Here is an 18227-nt window from a genome sequence, read left to right as displayed (position 1 = left end):
ACCATCTCATGCGACGCACTACACCACCGGTAGCGGGAGCACTCACAGGAGCCCGCAGCCCCTCTTGATCCAAGCTCTCCGGTAGTGGTATCTCGTCGACGTCCTGCTGGTGTTGTTGCTGTTGTTGTTGGTGTTGCCGTCGTCGTGTGGTGACACCCCGATGAGTCGTCCGCACGGGTGTCTCATCCCCCGCAGATGTTGGCGGGGTCTTAAATTCCTCAGACGACGACGGCGACGTCGACGACGATATGAAGATGTTATTTCGTGCGCTGGTGCTCTGGCCGCCAACTCGTCGCATATTTTCTATGGTTTATTATGTTCTTCAAATTCATTTTACTGTTTCTATTTGATTTGGCTTATTTGTAGCGTATATATTTAAATTATTTTAATTTTATTTATTTGTTTGAAAAAAATATGTCACTCCAGACGGATGGCAGGTGTCATTGATTTCTTACTTATTATTAACCAACTTAAAAAAGAGGTTGTTTTATTATAATCTATATACGTACAACGATCTTATTCGTATATTGAAAAATCATTTTCTTGACAGAATTAAGTTCTGAACTAGACTTATAAACAGAAAAAAAAATGTGTGATGCACAAATGGAGTTTTTCTCTTTCAGATCGACTGTCTAAATGGGTGTATGTTGCCCCACAGCATACACTATGTAGGTACGTCTCAATACTTACGCCTGAAAAGTGGAAGGTGCGCTACCGATTAGCAGCAGGTCGTGGCGTGTCCGCCAGCGTGCAAATGTGAACGCTGTTGGCAGTAGCGCATGGTGAAAGGTGCGCAGAATAGATTGCGCACAAAAAACGTAACGCTGTCATTCATTCATCGAATTTTACTGGCCATATTTTTTTCATACCGGGGGCTATATATGAAAATTGACGGCCTCCGTGGCGCAGTGGTATGCGCGGTGGATTTACAAAACGTAGATCCTGGGTTCGATCCCCGGCTGGGCAGATTGAGATTTTTGGTCCAGTCTGTTTGGTGGGAGGCCTCGGCCGTGGCTACCACCCTACCGGTAAAGACGTACCGCAATGCGATTTAGCGTTCCGGTGCGATGCCGAGTAGAAACCGAATGGAGTGTGAATTTTCATCCTCCTCCTAACCAGTTAGCCCGCTTCCATCTTAGACTGCATCATCACTTACCATCACGTGAGATTGTAGTCAAGAGCTAACTTGTAAAGAATAAAAAAAAAATCGAATCTTAAGGTGTAAACTCCAAAAATAATTCCCTTACAAGTCGGTCTTTTATGGAGTCAAGTCACTAGCGGTGTCATTTAACGACACTATAAACCCATCCGAGCGGTTTTTTATTTATCTCAAAGCCACTGACTTACGACGCAAAGGGGAGAATAACGTTCATTGCTTCAGCTATTTAATTAAGGTTGAATACAAACTAATTTACGAATATTTGACAATCCTTTGCGAAATAGTAGGAGAGTCCGGGATGCTATATATGCAGTTACTCGAGCGTTATGGGGACTGATTGCATTTGGTAGATTAAATTATAGGAAGAATAAATGGTTATTTACTTTTTGCACTTTTAGCGGTGGAAAAAAAACTACAGACTTAAAAAGCAATTTTCATTTCGATTTCAGATCGCTACTAAAATTGTCAGAAAATTTTAGTAGCGATCTATTAGGAGGTTATTTCGTTAAAAATAAGTAAACAATTAATCGCGCTCGTAACTCGAATACTTATAAGGGTTTTATTTTGTAACTTTGAAACCCTCGCATTCTATTAAGTTACGCTCAAATCGTCAGATTTTCGAAATGTGCAGATTTAAGCTATCAACCTTATCTTAATCTGACGTGCTGGTTGGGTATTTCTGAAGTTAGTTTTTTTTTAGATTGCCCTAAACGTACCCACCTACTCAAGGGCTCATACTTGGTGGAGGTACTCAACAACGTGCAAGGTATAGTCCCTTATGTTTATCTGCCGTGCTCGAGTAACTGCAAAAATCCCCTCTTCGGCTCCCTACTAAAAGTTGTGAAGTATTTATACCGACTAGGGTAATCCTAACAGGAAGAGAATTTTCTTTTTAAAGAATATTTGCCGTGTAATTTATATATGACCAATATTCCCATTTATATTGATCTAGTCGGGAAAGACTAGAGGCAACGTTATTTTATATGCTATAGATAGGTTACGTGCCTACACAATCACCGCAAAATGCTATCCGAATTTATATACTCCACTGAGCGCACACATGCACATTTTGTGTTTAATTCCATTGTTTATATGTGTATACAACTATTACAGTTCCAGAACACACAACTCAACGTTGTAGAAAATATTTAGGTAGGTATTATTTATTTATATAATTTTCGTCGTTTAATAAGCGACTAAATGAAATTATGACAAGTAAGCACATTTATCCGCCTTAGTTTTGATGCGCTAGTGCCTTCAGTTTAGTTTTAAATTTCGTTGGTGTTACGTATTATAGGTATTATCGTACGCACGTACGTACGTAATAGTCCAGCGACACACAACACAACCTCACGGTGATAAGTCCGGCCTTCTTAACCTTTGAGCTATTAACGTTTTAGTCCACTTAGGGACTATAGTCTGTTTATATTTGTTGCAGACGGACCATTTACCTATTAATTACTTGTTTAATAACAATGTTCTAAACACGTAAACTTCTATTTTATAAAGAACACTAAGAGGAATGTCGAGTGACGGCGACCAAAAGATTTATTAATAATCTTTGACCTCCCTAGCCGTTATTTTGCTTAATAAACAAATACCTCGGCGCGCCGCTCGTTCTACAGTTTTCAAAGAGCGAAGTTTGTTAATAAAATAAGTAATTGAAATTTGAAAACTCAGCCAGGCTTCTGTGAAGTCACTTTGCCCGGGCATTGCCAACTTTGTATACCGGACTTTGGCGCTAAGAGTCCTTGTACACTACGCGGGACCAATAGGGAACTCGCGTTTACAAACGTCATTAATGACGCCGATTTAATTGCTTCAAAGATTAAGCATTATGATGAAAAACTAAACAAGAAGTGCCCTCATTATACGAGTATTTATGACTCCATGACATAAATTATATCCTATAATAATAAGTTAGGAAATAATGACTGCATTCCCGTCTAAAGGGTTGCCGTTATAATTACAAGCAAATAATTATAGTTAATCAGTGGACTATAGAACAATTAGTGATCATTTCCGCCTGGCCATAGACAAGGAGTAATTTAAGAAGCTATCTTCGTCTTTCAGTAGAAGAAAAGCACTGGAAGAAGAAGGCTTACCACGCTTCAGATTCATGGACACAAGGCGCCTTGTGTACACCTACACCAGTATTTCCAGTTTTATTAAAACATTTTTTCCGGTGAGATCGATAACGCCTTGTGTGCGCTGACACTAATCGGAACAATAGAAACATAAAACAAAATGTGTCTGTATTAACACGTTCGCTGCGGCACTGATTTTTCTGTACTTTTCTCTGGTGCGGTACGAGGTTTTTTGACATTATGCTAGAACTTTATGTGGTCCGTTACGAGGTCCATCGACCTCGTAACCCTTGAATACGCTAGAAGCACGAGGTCAATTGACCTCGTACCACAGCGAATGTGTTAAGTTTAAATAACTATAATACTTAATGTAACTTATGTGAGATTTTACTTAATTACAAAAACGTATCAGCAGGTCTTCTGTGCGTGTCGGGATGACAGTTGTTGTTGGTTTGTAACTGGTTCTTGGGCAGGTTCAACCGCACCTTCCGGGAGCTGCCGTTGTACTGATGTAAGCGTTGTCTTTGATTCTTTATGCTGTTGTCTTTGATCTGTGTATACAAAACAGGTGATTGTAATACATAACGAATCAATATTACTATCTCAAATCAAAATTATGAGAAATTATATATATTATTTAAACGGGTACATACCACGATAAAACGACGACATTTTTAATGTCGATATTTCGACCCAGTTGCATGGATCGTGGTCACGACGGGACTGAAGTTGCGAGATGTGAAGTTGACATCAGCTATTAGGGGCAGAATCGATCTACCCTGTTTCTAGTTCTTTTTCTTTTTTCAACAACCTCGCGTTTTGGGCTGTTTAGGCAAACCACACTCACGACATCGCTTTTGTTATTAAGCGTTTTGCGGCGCCCTCTTGGTTTGCACAATTCTACCACCGGGTAACAGCTGATGTCAACTTCACATCTCGCAATTTCAGTTTCGTCGTGACCACGATCCATGCAACTGGGTCGAAATATCGACATTAAAATCTCGTCGTTTTATCGTGGTATGTATCCGTTTAAATAATATTCATAATGAACGAAATAAGTTTAAAATCATGAGAAATTATATGCCAAAAACCTTACTCATAATTCATTAATTGGTAAAAAAAGTATGGAAATCCGTTCTAGTGTAGTAAAATGCAGTCTTTAAGTTTAACGCAGACAAACAGACGCGCTGGATTTTGTATTATAATATGTACATAAAGATATTATAGTTAAAATAAAACATTTTAACAGGATGTCCCGTAAATAGTACGACATACTCTACAGGGTGATAGCTGACATCAATATATGTTAGCCGAAATTTTAAGGTTTTATAGTTGTACTGATTTCTGTACAAATTACAAAAATCCTAAAATACTGTACAAAATACAAATTAGTCCCGTTTCTTTGAAAAAAAAAAACTCACTTTGTACAAGAAAAAACTAAAGTTTCAATAGCTGAAACAACTATTCAAAAATAATTACTAAGTATAAAATCAAAGCTTAAGTAGTTTTTCTGCAAACTGCACTGAAAGTAGGGATTTTTTTTATTTTATACAAAAATCAATATAACTTAGAAATTTTGGCTAACATATATTGTTATTTTAGTAGGCCTTGATATCTAGCTACCACTTTGTAAAGTAATACGGGACATCCTGTATACATAAGCTCCACAACTACAAACAATATAGGAGATCTCGGAGGTATATTCAGTCTATATCGAGATCATGCCATTGTTTGTGCAAGTTCCTCAACCTGAAAGGTATTGGGCACTACATTAGGGTCAGGGTGACGTATAGCTTTGTCGGCTCAAGTACATCTGGTGTGACGTTTAGTGACCATTGTCACGGTCCCATCCTCGTCCTTTGTCAATTTGAAGTTAATGGACATAATGGGTGTTAACCACAACTTCATCTAAATAAATGTTTACTTATTTCCTGTAGTATGGGATTTTCCTGGCATTTTGTTGGTATTTGATGGTAGCAAAGGTAAATTGGGAGCGATATGAAGCAAATTTTAAAAATAACTGTATGAGATTTTTGATTGAATTTATAATTATGACGATTAATGATGAATGATGATGGGTAGAAGAACGTATGCGAATGAAATGCATATGTTGAAATGGATGTGTAGAGGGACAAGAATGGATAAAATAAGGATATATACTCAATATACGACGAAGTCTGAAAGTAGTAGCACTAAAGTTCAGGAGTAAAAGGTTACCTTGGTATGAACATGTAATTCGGAAGTATGAAAATCATATTACCAGAAGAATGTAGAAATAAGAAATTGTAAGTAGAAGGACACAAGAGGAGAAAAAGGCCACAGAAGAAATGGTTCGTGTCTGTGAACGAAAGGGAGAGTGTATGTAAAAGAAGTAGATTCACGAATAATAGAAGCGAACGGAAGAGGTTAACATATTTTGCTGACCACACATATGTGGGAGTAAGGTAAAGGAGATGATGACGATGATGATGGTGATGATGATGATGCTGGTCATTGCAGCTTTTACTCAATCTTGAATGGGAAACCATTTATTAAGCTGATTGAGTTTGCTTAACATGTATCTTAGAAACGGTTAAAATATTCTATTACAAATGAATAAAATAGTGCTAAACGGACTGACTCGGGCTGTTAGGAAGGTCTAGTGATAGTAATACTTAGTAATCTCGATATAATGAAACGAAAACGGCCATGAATATAAAAATAGGTCCGTAGTAAATATTCATTACGGTTTGTAATTTTGGGTCTCATCCTGGCATTCTACCAAAGATTTTATGGCCTCTCGAGAAAAGAGTATTATGTGCGGGAAGAAAAATTTTGAATAAGAAATATATTTGTCGACCGCCATTAGCTGTCGTAATAAAGGAAAAAAGATTTTCTTCTTATTAAGTTTTGACTTAATAATGATAATGAAGTTGGAGACTTTAAGTTAATTTGTTCAAAAGTTAATTTCGAGTGTAGCATTATAAGTTAAGTTTGTATGGGCTTATCAGTTCAAGAACAGTAAGTACACAGAGTTGTAAACGAGGTAGGTAGATCTAAACTAATGAATGATGTGTTTGTTTGTTTGCTACAAATAAGCTCCGAAATTACTAGATTGATTTTAAAATTCTTTTAGCAATGAAAAGCTACATTATCAGCTAGTAACAGGAACTGTGAAGTCGAAACCGCGGCGGATCCACTATTCAATAATACGACTATAACTACAATGGAAGATTCATTATAATTATTTTGTTCTCCAAAATCAATGCATTGAATTATGTTTGTTACTTTTTTAATTATTGCGCGAATAATTCTATTAAATATGTTGCAATATTTTAAATTATAGTCAAACAACATTCTTAATTTTTTCGTATCTACGTCTGATTTTAGATTACCCGTAGGTATATATTAAATTAATAAAAAAAAACCGTGAATCCGTTGCCATACTTTATTTATTCATTCTTAGTTTTATAAATTCAATAACAAGTATTTTAACAACTCTATAAAACGTAAGATTGTCTACAAATTTTACAATAATATATAAAAATATATGCATCGGGAAAATTTGTAGAAAATTTTGTTCTAGAAGTTTTAGTTACAAAAACATGTCGGTCATCATAAAAAAAAAAAAACTTTATGAAGAATCTTTAAATGATTATGATGAGTGAATATAATAATGATTGAAAGGAAAACTCATACTGCGTGGCCATATAATTTTATCAACCCGGAAAAACTTTTGTCGGAAATTCGGCCCGGGAAGTTATGAAAAGGTCACAGTGGGAAATGGCAGTAATTTACTTATAACTCATGCCGTTTCATTAGTCCTACTTATGTGACAGTAAGTCGAATTTTGTTACGAGTTTTTGTGCGACTCGCAGACCTATTTCAACCGGCGAAAAAACGGAGAAAAGGTTTTCAATTTGACTCGTACATATATACTTTTTAACCGACTTCAAACAAAGGAGGAGGTTTCTCAATTCGACAGTATATATTGAGGTAATGTAGTAATAAATATATTTTCTTTCTTTCTTTTCTTTTCTTTCTAGGTATATGTACACCATTGACCTCTTACAATAAATAGAAAATCGATGATGTACACGCCTAAACTCATTTTACCGATCCTTTTTTTACCTACGACGAAAGGAACGTGGAGGAATGGAGGTTGTTGGATCGCATGATAAGAGATTGTTAAAACGAATGTTTTCAATTAGCTCCAGAACGATTGGAACGATTCAGATGTGGCTTTCTGTTGTAGATTTGAAGTTAGTCTGCGATGGTTCTTAAAATTGTGTTATGGTAACAAGTCAAGCGGTGCTATAGTAAACGTTTTCCTATTTGTGATCAATGTTGCCAATTCCGTCCAGAATTGTTTGACTGATTCAGATTCAATATGCATATATGCAAGCTTAGGTAGATGCAATTTTGTACCCGATTAACATTTCTGTTTGTAAATTAACCAATTCTGGTGGGTATAGGTTGCTGTCTGTTGTTTGTGATGAATTGACGATTTCTTCTCATTTCTAGCATTCAGGAGGCAGTGATTAAGAATAAGAGTTAGACCTTAACTATGACATTTCTCTAGGGCTACTATAGTATAGTAGTATCAGTACCTAAGTATTTTAGTTAGTGAGTTTCTCATGTAGAACAAACGGGATTATCGGGTTTTTGAGGATTATAATTTATTTTTATTTAGACAGGCCAACAACATTATTGCATCTGGAAAATTTATAGAATTAATTTTTCTGTAAGACTTTAATTATGGTACCTATTTATCTAAGGGTTAGATATTAAGTAGAATGAATAGGTATTTGTATTAGTCAGAATTATTTTAGGGCTAGGTTAGTAGTAGGTATCAGTAGATATTTGAGTTAATGAGTTGCTCATGTATTGTTCTACATGAGCAATAAGTAACTCAAATATCTACGGGATTGTCAGGTTTTCTGTGCTTATTATAATTACGCATCTGGAAAAATTGTAGAATTTTGTAGATTTTTTTTTTCTGGATTCAGATACAAAAACAATTTTGTCGGTCATCGTCATTAAAAAAAAGCTTTATGAATCCTCTTCAAATGATTATGATGAGTGAATATAATAATGAATGAAAGAAAAACTGAGATAATAAAATGTACTCGTATTGTAAGATCGTGTCTGGTCCGCCGATGCGATGACGTCAGCATTTCCGTGTGAGCTCGCGACTCGTTAGCTGCTGAGGCGTCGTCCTTCTTTATGCACCACAACCATTTGTATGGTGGGATGTTCCTGACAAACAATAACATTAAATGTATAAGAAAATATATAAATACATACGTACAGTCGAAAATATAATGTACTCATACCATATTCATATTTACCTCACTGCTGAGTCTCCTCTCAGAATAAGAGGGATTAGGCCCTAATGTACATATACTAACAGAATTTTTACAGTTTATGTAGACCGGTAGTTTTAGAAAAAAAAACTCTTCTTAGATATTACATCTATAAGAGAAGGCTAAAATATATTTTGGTGAACTTATCTAAGAATTATATTAAACAACAGATTACTAAGCTCAAAACTAAGAATAAAGTACTCTAATTGATGTAAAAACTTGTTAATTTCTTTATCACAAATTAACAGTTAATTCGTAAATCATTTACAGAGAACAACCGAAACTTTGTCGAGACGGAAACAGTGGAGTATTGTAATTAAGGGGCATCTGAGAAGATATACAGCTGTCCTGTACTGACGTGCAATTTGTTTTGCTACTAAACTAAACGCTAGCGCTCCTGGCATGCGGAATTACATTACAACATTGCACGATGTAGTAACTTTTCATGCTGTTGAAAAACTTGAATGAATAAACACAAACTAGTACATATTTTAAATGTGAATTTGTTTGTGTGTCACGCTACGCTTAAAGGTCCGTTTATATCTACAGACATTTAGCGTTTTAAACACGTGTTGTAATATACAAAATAATAGTCTTTTATAGAGTGTTTATTAACGTATTTATATCTATCGTAACGCGGCCGCGCAGACGTTGACAGTCACGGGCCGCGCCCAGTCAGTATTCGCGGTAAGAATATTTTGTCTGTGAATATTCAACTCTGTAGAGTCCTTTTCATGAAACCAGAACTAAAATTGACAGCGCCGTACTTAAATGACATTATGACCGCCATTACCAAATGACAATGAGCACCATTAAGACATTAGCGCCGCGTCTAACTGCCGGGCAGTGAGAATAGACGGTGTCTGTGGGTGTCTGTCACGCTTCTTGTCTGTGACGCACTGTGTCTGTAGATATAAACGGACCTGAACAGATTTAAATAATTGTTTCGCCTATGGAAAACTCTAATATAATAGGGATGATGACAGTTTTTTAAATATAATTTAAAAAGTTTTTTAAATATAAAATAAATTAAAAGTATGCTTATAAATAATGTAAAGCAATTTTGTAAAAGGAACAGGGTGTCTGCGATCATTACATTCGGAGCTACAGGGATTTAAAGGGTCAGATTTGCGGCGCTGCCGCGGATCCCTGATAAACGCCCCATACAAAATAGCACGAACTAATGACGTCGTAGGTAATGTAATCATCTTTAGTAGATCTTTTGTATGTGCGTTCAAACAAAATTACTAATATCTTTGTTATTTGTGCGTTTATGTTTATAGTTCATATATTAAAAAATGTCACATTTAATGTAAGAAAGCTAAAACTGTATGATTTTTTTTATAATCTCATTAATTTTGCAAATATCCAGACAATCATTGCTTTTTATGTATAAATTAGTTAACCTTATTTACGAGAACGTATCATAAAAATCAATATATTCAAACCTAGTCGTCATCCCCATTAGAGAGTCATCGAAATTGGCCATTTTTAAAATACCAAAACAAAAACAAAAGCAAGAATAAACTTACAGTTTAGAATATGATTGCTTACCGTAGACTAATGAATATTCTATTAGAGAAGATGAAGTATATGACAGGATTCGCAGCGGAGTTCAGAGGTGCTAAACTCTGTATGAGCGAGGCGATAGCTATGTTTACTTGCGTGTTGGGTACGTATCCGTACACTTGCAGCAAGTCGAAGATCATATACGGAGACCAGCAGAGGACGAACACTGTAACAAAGATTAAACAATAAAAAAAAAGATACGTGTGCGTCTCTGGACGCGTGATAAGTGATAACTTAACCCTGCTGCCATGCGTGAGAGAAAGGGAAGCTAGTCAGAGTGACGCCGTAACTCGTTACGTTACGAAGCAGTTTGCTTCCCATAAAAACACTTCAATTACTGCAAATGATTTCAATTACACCTACTAGTCCGAATCCACCTACTAGTTGCCGGTACCGAATCCACCTAGTAGTTAGCGGTAAGGTAATCATTATTACCCAAAAGCTTACCCATTTGGTATGTTTTTAGAAATTATATAAAAGATCATTAAATCCATTCATATCCTTTCTTTTTTTTTTTTTATTTTTTTTTCATTTTACTTTTTTTTTTTTTAAAAAAAGAGTATTTGCCATATCTTTTTTTTAATATGACCAATATTCCCATTCCCCTCCAATTAGTCGGGAAAGACTGTGCTAGGAGTGGGTACGACAAAAGACCAACGGGGCGGGGATCGAACCACCCTCGGTGATGAGTCCGACCGCTCTTACCGTTGAGCTATTGAGGCTTATCCTGAACTCCGTCATCTATTTTAGTATTATAAAAATGTTAAGTTTATGATTTTGTGAGACTGTAGGGGGATATTTGGATATATTAAACCGATTTTTTAATTTTTTTTCTTTATAATTTTTGAATACTATTGGATATATTTTATCCCTTATTTACACGAGAACGGCAAATACGCAATCGAAACTGTGGGACTTCTGCTAGATTTCCACAAATCTATGACCCTGTTATCTAGTCTACTAGTCAAGAGGCTCTTAGATCGTGATACATAAATTAATGTCAGTTACGTATGTGTCATTATAATTGACTAACATTATCATCAAAGCTTCATCGTAACAATCGTACTCATAAAAGAATCATACAAAAGCAATAATGTCGCCGCTTACAGTTTAAATATCACGTCACGCTGCGGCTCGTAGTCGAGTCACGTATCAAATTGTAAATTTATAAGATTCCGGGAGCACTGGCCCACTGCGCGGGATGTTTGTACGTGCGAGACCTACATTATTGTAAAATGTAAAGTCGTATGAGATAAGTTTGGAAATTCTTGGCTGTATCTGTACCATATCTGTACCAAATTGATTTCCAAATGATAAGCTTATATTTCTTTTATTATCTAAACCAGTTATTGACTTTGCCATTGACACACAGCGTTGGGAGAGACGAATGTCTTAGCATTCCATGGATTCGCCGTGCTGGTGATGGGTCCATCGCGTGGTAGAGGGAAAAATTCCGAGCAGAGTCCTGGACTTGTGACATAAAACATCATGTATTTAGTTGTCAGTCAATTAGCTCCGCAGCGAGTTTTTGAAAAACACCGTTCGAGATCAAACTTCAAAGATCTCTAAAGTAAAGGATTGCTCCGAAGCTAAGTATCTAGTAAGTACCAAATTGGTTTCCAAATGATAAGATTATCTTTATTTTATTATCTAAACCAGTTATTGACTTTGCCATTGACACACAGCGTTGGCCTAATATTATATTAGGAAGTTTTGCTTAAATAATTTGGATTTAGTTTACTTTCTGTAGTGCTAATGTTACTAGTAGGTACTGCACTTTGTATCAGTACCTACTGCTAATTTCAAATCATAAAAAAGAACCTACTTCGAAATCAGAAAATAAACTAAAAAGCAAAAAATAATATCTTACGTGCTACTTTCTGATCACTTTGAAGGCCGTGTCAACACAGTGATCAAGCCGTTTAAATTATAAAGTTTTACGATTTTCAGACAGTTCTTTCCCGTGGTTCTTTTAGAAATGACTTTAATTAATACGTCACTGGCTTGGCACCGCCAAAGTGATCAAAAGGTTGCACGTACGATGTAATTTTTCGCTTTTTAGTTTATTTTCTGATTTTGAAGTCGGTTCAATTTATTTATGAAAATTTTTACATTTTTAGTGATACATACCTACTCCTGAACTAGGTTTAGGTTACAACCTAAAGACTGACCAAAGTGCCCGACCTATTGCCGGGCACCCGAATTTTTATGGTCTAAAATTATACTTATAATTATTAACAATAACAACATTTTACTAATGAAAAAACAGTGTTTAAAAAAATTAAGAAACATTAGGCCACCCCTCCCCCCTCATTATGTTTTCGAAAGTTCCCTCGATCAATTTCTCCAGAATTCGATGATTCCACCCTCGCAATATCTCTTTTCCAACAAAAAAATAATTATCATAATCGGTCCATAAACGACGAAGTTGCGCGCGAAAGCGGTACAGTATGGGCAATTTAATTCATTTATTTTCATTTTAACACAAAATTACTTAACGTATTTTCATGAAAATGGTACCAATCTTCAGGTCTAAATGGTACCAATCTGGAAGTACACTCTTTTAAACCAAAAAAAAATTTTGAAATTGGTTAATAAATGACGAAGTTATGCGGTAAGAAACATAAAAAAAAACATACGCTTTGAATTGAGAACCTCCTCCTTTTTTTGAAGTCGGTTAAAAACATCTTTTAAATTGAGACCTGTTTATGTAATAAAACTTCAGAAAATGACGGATGTTTATAGATGTATACCTACGATTAAAAGGATAACTGGCACAGCTAAATATAAATTAAAATAAATAGAGTTTTAGTTGACCAACCAAAACCTACTATATTTCTTAGTCGGGTTTAGTGGCATACAACTGTGAAACCATACAATGCGTGTGATCTGAAAATTACAATAAATGGCTGAATCACATTACTTCCGTATATTATTATTATATCTTAGAATAATTTACGATTGAAAATTTGCAGAATTTTAATTTTAAAATGTTGTGAAAAAATGCAGTCCTTTATTAAGTTCTGACGTCAGCCAAAAGGTCGGTTAGGTTATAAGGAAAATTTAATTTTCATTTATGCAGAGTTTTCCAGGGAAAATTAAAACACTGTTGAACGGCGGGAAAACCTCGTAAAAGTAATATTATCGTCGCTGAGAGGTTGAACGTTGCGAAGAATTTTGTAAAGAGGCTCGAACTATTTCAATGGAGAACGCAATGTGGTTGGACCTTAATGATACTTTGACATGTCCTAAACCTAGGTTATTACTAAACCAACTGGGTTGTGGATACAATATATCCATACTTACATTATTAATGCGAATGTTTGTTTGTTTATTTGTTATGCTTTCACGCCTAAACGGTTTTGTTGATATACCATTTTACACCACTAAAATGTGTAAAAGTTCTTTTGCTAACAATAAAGCTACATTATCAGCGTGTAACAAACCCAATCGTTTATCCTCATATTGCTATGGAAACGGGAACTACGGGAGTGAAATCACAACGCGTCATTAGCAGTGTGTAAAGGGATTACTGACATATTATTAAAATTGGATATTTAGACGTTTTCATCGTGTATTTTAATGCCCGGTAGTCGAATCAAAAAGAAAATTATTACATCGTGTGTAGTTTTTTACAACAATCATTTTGTTACCAATTTTACATTGTGGCTCAAAAGTACATCAAAACATCAAAAAATTTCATTTTCGAGCTAAGCCGCTGGCCTATAACAATATCGAAAGAAACAAGCGTGAACTTATTTTGTTTGAAACTCATCTAAGACGGATAAATTCACTGAAATTTTTCAACAATTTGATTCCATCAACGGTTTAAAAAAAATCCTAAATTAAAATGTCCAAATCTATTTCCATTTTCATTTCAAACTTAAAAAGAATCCACTATATCTAAATACGTAAGATTTGGCAATAGATTTTTGCGTATAAAAAAAGATTACCCACGAAAGATCGTAAAACCGCGCGCAAGTATGTTACTCAGTCAAATAAAAGTCTCTCAATGTGTTTCTAAGAAATCGGCAAAACATCTTACATTGGCACAAACTTTTATCTTAAACACATGTATTTTTATCTAGTGTTTTGTATCAGTCATGTGGAAACCATAAATTAGGATGTTTGGTTAACACTAAACTGGAACTATTACGGCAAAAGATGTTTTTAAAGACTCTTCAGAACACACGGTCTGTTAACTACGAAATACATTAAAACAAGTCTGTCGTAGACCAGACCTTCCTCTTTTTATAAAAGCTGAAATAGTTTTATCCATGCTCCTACCATAGGTAAGATAGTTTAGGCAAGTATAGAGTTTGGACCGTGGTTTCTTTGGGAGGTAACGCAAGTTTTCTAAGAGTATTTTCTACATTTGAAGTGTGTTTTTGAAGTTGCCAGTCAATTAGCTCCGCAGCGAGTCTTTGAAAAACACCTAATGGATGTCAGGCTAATTTTGTTGGAGGCTCTTCTTGAACCAAAGTGCGTTTGGAACCCTCGTAACTTGTTTTTGAATTTAAATATCACTATTAAATCATGACATAACATGACGTTTCAAAAGTGCTTGTAAACTAAGACGAAATGATATAAATGAATTTAGAGAATCATTCAAACTACTTAGTTGGCTACTGTGGTGGTTGACTGCTATGGTGCATGGACTTTCATGTTCGTGTACCATATTGATCTATTGTAGACGGTGCCGAAACTTTAGCTTCTAAATTGAGGTAGGTCTGGTCGTGACAGTCACTTAGACTACATTAAAGACCATTAAAAATCAGCTCTTGAACTTTGCTATACGTGTACAAGTGGGTGGAACGTAGAGTTTTATAAATTTAAAAAATTACAAAAATACCTAATGCTTAAATATTTTATGAAAGAAGCTATTACAGTGGCAGTTTTGTCCACTTACGATATAATGGACGGGATCGTAAAAATGTTTTTATCGTCGGTTCTTGCTGTCGTGTGGTGTGTTTCTTTGAGAGGACGCTTTTTAATGCAAATTTTTTTCAGCATTAATTTTTCAGGTCATTACACTATTGAGTCTAATGCGTTATTTGTGTCGTTGAGTAAAAAATCCTGTCTTTTATAAAAAAAGCGTTAACGTACTGATATTAAGTTTTATGTGCTTTGAAACGTTTGAAAAGGTATGATTTTTATATGAGAAAATGAATCCAGGGATTCGAATCACAAAGCTGAATTAAAAATATTGTTTATCCCTCAAGAGATATGAATATAACAGTGAAGAACGACTAATAACTCAGAAATTATTTCTAACATTATAAAAAAGCGCCGATATCTTTGAATTAGCTTATCATTTTTAGCATGCTTATGTAGTTTAGAGGAACCATTTATACCACGCCAGTTTTCAAACAAGGAAAATCTCATCATAATCAGTCCATTATTTTAGAACACATACGCATTGTCAGATTTCAGACGACAGACTTCTTTTTAAAGTAGTGGTAAAAAAAAACAAATCAAATGATCTAATATATTATATAATCTATTCTATTCTCTTAGAACAATATAAATAATATACTAACTTTTTAAATTAATATCAAAGTGTTACAGTGGCATGGCCCTTTAATCTTCCGAGACGAAGTTTTTATCATTTTGTTCAAGAAGTTGTGCTTTCTTCAGTTGATTATGAGGTCAGATGAGGTCATTTTGAAGAATTGTTACTTAGTTCAATTTAAGTAGAGATTTTTGTGACTAGAGATCGTAGAAAATCGAAGTTATAATACCATGCTTAGTTCAGTCGCTAAGCAGCATTGCTGTCATGCTGTCTTCCTAAAGGCCTGTGGCTGAAGGGTTATTACTGGTTTTATAACAGGGTTACAATGCTTATCACCTACGATTATTGATGTATACAAGTCGACACTTTACAGAAAAGTTATAAATGTTAAGTGATGTTTATAAGTTCACTCTGTTATAAGTGATGGTTTTAGGCTTACTATCAGGTCCGGCATATATTACTATGAAAAAAGAATATTTTTTAAATTCAAATACGCGTATAACATAGAGGGTTTAGAGCCTTTCAAGTTCCAAGTCTCAAATAAAGAATATATATTTTATTGGCTTTTACTAAAAAATATTATAAACAATTCATCTCGGTTAATATTCAATGTACCTACGAGATCTCAATGTCTGTTCTAATTTAACCCGGGCCTTAATTTACGATACGTCAAACCTCGTTAGCTATCAATCGACCATTGGTTACGAAACCTAACACTCTGATTTATAGTTTCTTTGATATTAAATACTAATAGAAAACAAACTATTATTAAATGACACTCAAATTAGCATCTGGCGGTGCGAAATCATCTCACACACGTTTTATTGTCGTCATGTTTTACGACTGGATCTCTGAAGTAATAAGGTCAAGCAAATATTTTAAAAAGTATAAAAATACTGACGCGTTTGACAACTAGAATAAATGCGTGGTCATTTGACCTAATAAATGTTCTGCATACGTCAATAAACTTAATAAAAATACTTGTTATTTTGTAAGAAGAAAGTAACAAAACAGTTGATTCGAGTGTTACAGGCTAGTGCATGTTTTTTAAGTTTAACTAAAAATTAACCATCACGTGTCTCAAACGTTGAAGAAAAAACATCGATGTCTAAAATAAACGTTTAACAGTATGATTGTGAGAGATGCGTGACGGTAAAAATAATATACTAGTACGTATTACGTGAAAGAATTATTTAAAAAATATATTTTTTTAAATGCAACAGACTTCAACCTACGAAAATAAAAAGCGAAAAGCAACTGTATAATATTTTCTTCCTACTTTGAAGGCGAATTCGGACTACTCTGTAAAGTCAAAGTCAAAGTCAAAATTCATTTATTTCAAATAGGCTTAGTTTACAAGCTCTTTCGAAACGTCAGGTAATAATATTAAACTTAAGATAATGGTGACAATAATCATTCGAAAACTTATAATTAAAGTTACGAGGGTTCCAAATGCGCCTTGGACCGAGAAAAGCCCACAACAAACCCAGCCAAGGTTTATTTTTTTATTTACCACCATTTTACAAACTTATTTAAAACTAAGCACACAGTCGTATAATACAGTTTAACACCAAGCTTTTTTATCATTTAAATACTCATTAACACTATAAAAAGACTTTACTAAAAGCTTGCGTTTAATAAACACTTTGAACTTTTTGAGTGACATTGGCTTCATGTGGTAGTTTATTATAAAAACGTATGTAAAGAGTTATGCGTGGTATTACATTACAATTAATGACTAAACAACCAATCATTACCTGTTTTCCTACCCTTATGGTTGGATTTTTAATGCAAATTTATATGAGACCACGAAATATAGCTCGTCGAATTGATAACCTTCCCTCCGTTTTTTCGACGGTTGAAAAATCAGGGATAATGAATGGGATCTTTCATGCTTTGAAGAGCTCGTAAAACATACTGACGTTTAAACATAAAAGGTCCCAACTCAATATTGGTCACCCCTCAGTGATTTTGATTATAGCTTTTTTTTAAACAAACACGATATATTTCCAGTCACAATACCACGGGGGTCGTTGGTCAATGGACAAAATAATATGTCGGTAATTAATTTTATTCGGGAACAAATGAAAATATCACGACTGTTCCGTTGATTTTGGCGATTAATTGGAAATTATTTCCATTTAATTAAACCGTCGCAGATTGTGTATTGTTTTGGAGTCAATCGGCCATTATGAATTCATAAAATAAATTATTTTATTATTTCCAAAAAATTGTTTTGTATTGTAATATTTAATTGAATATTTCGGCTTCAAAGTGGCTGATATTTTCATCCGGCTGTAAAAAGGAGGTTCTGTATTATTGTTTGACTTTGTATACTTCCTGATACGATTTCTATGGAGTATAGTGTAAGAGCCGTGATAGCCCAGTGGATATGACCTCTGCCTCCGATTTCGGAGGGTGTGGGTTCGAATCCGGTCCGGGGCATGCACCTCCAACTTTTCAGTTGAGTGCATTTTAAGAAATTAAATATCACGTGTCTCAATCGGTGAAGGAAAACATCGTGAGGAAACCTGCATACCAGAGAATTTCTTAAT

The 18227-nt window shown here is 34.8% G+C and overlaps 1 protein-coding gene across 1 annotated transcript in view; it reads right to left on the bottom strand.

Annotated features, from left to right (window-relative positions):
• Positions 1-300: 300 nt before the first annotated feature.
• LOC112045191 (cardioacceleratory peptide receptor-like) overlaps positions 301-18227 on the bottom strand; it is a 32952-nt gene continuing 15025 nt past the window's right edge. Inside the window, exons 8-10 of the mRNA XM_024081281.2 lie at positions 10146-10326; positions 8355-8484; positions 301-3797 (exon numbers count right to left, since the gene is read on the bottom strand). Coding sequence (XP_023937049.2) covers positions 3642-3797; positions 8355-8484; positions 10146-10326 — 467 coding nt within the window. The 3' untranslated portion in view covers positions 301-3641. The remainder of the gene's footprint in view (positions 3798-8354; positions 8485-10145; positions 10327-18227) is intronic.

The sequence above is a fragment of the Bicyclus anynana genome, chromosome 7 (assembly GCF_947172395.1).
Source record: "Bicyclus anynana chromosome 7, ilBicAnyn1.1, whole genome shotgun sequence".
Taxonomy (NCBI): domain Eukaryota; kingdom Metazoa; phylum Arthropoda; class Insecta; order Lepidoptera; family Nymphalidae; genus Bicyclus; species Bicyclus anynana.
Note: the sequence above shows the minus strand (reverse complement) of the source record. Positions and strands in the feature narration are given on the sequence as shown.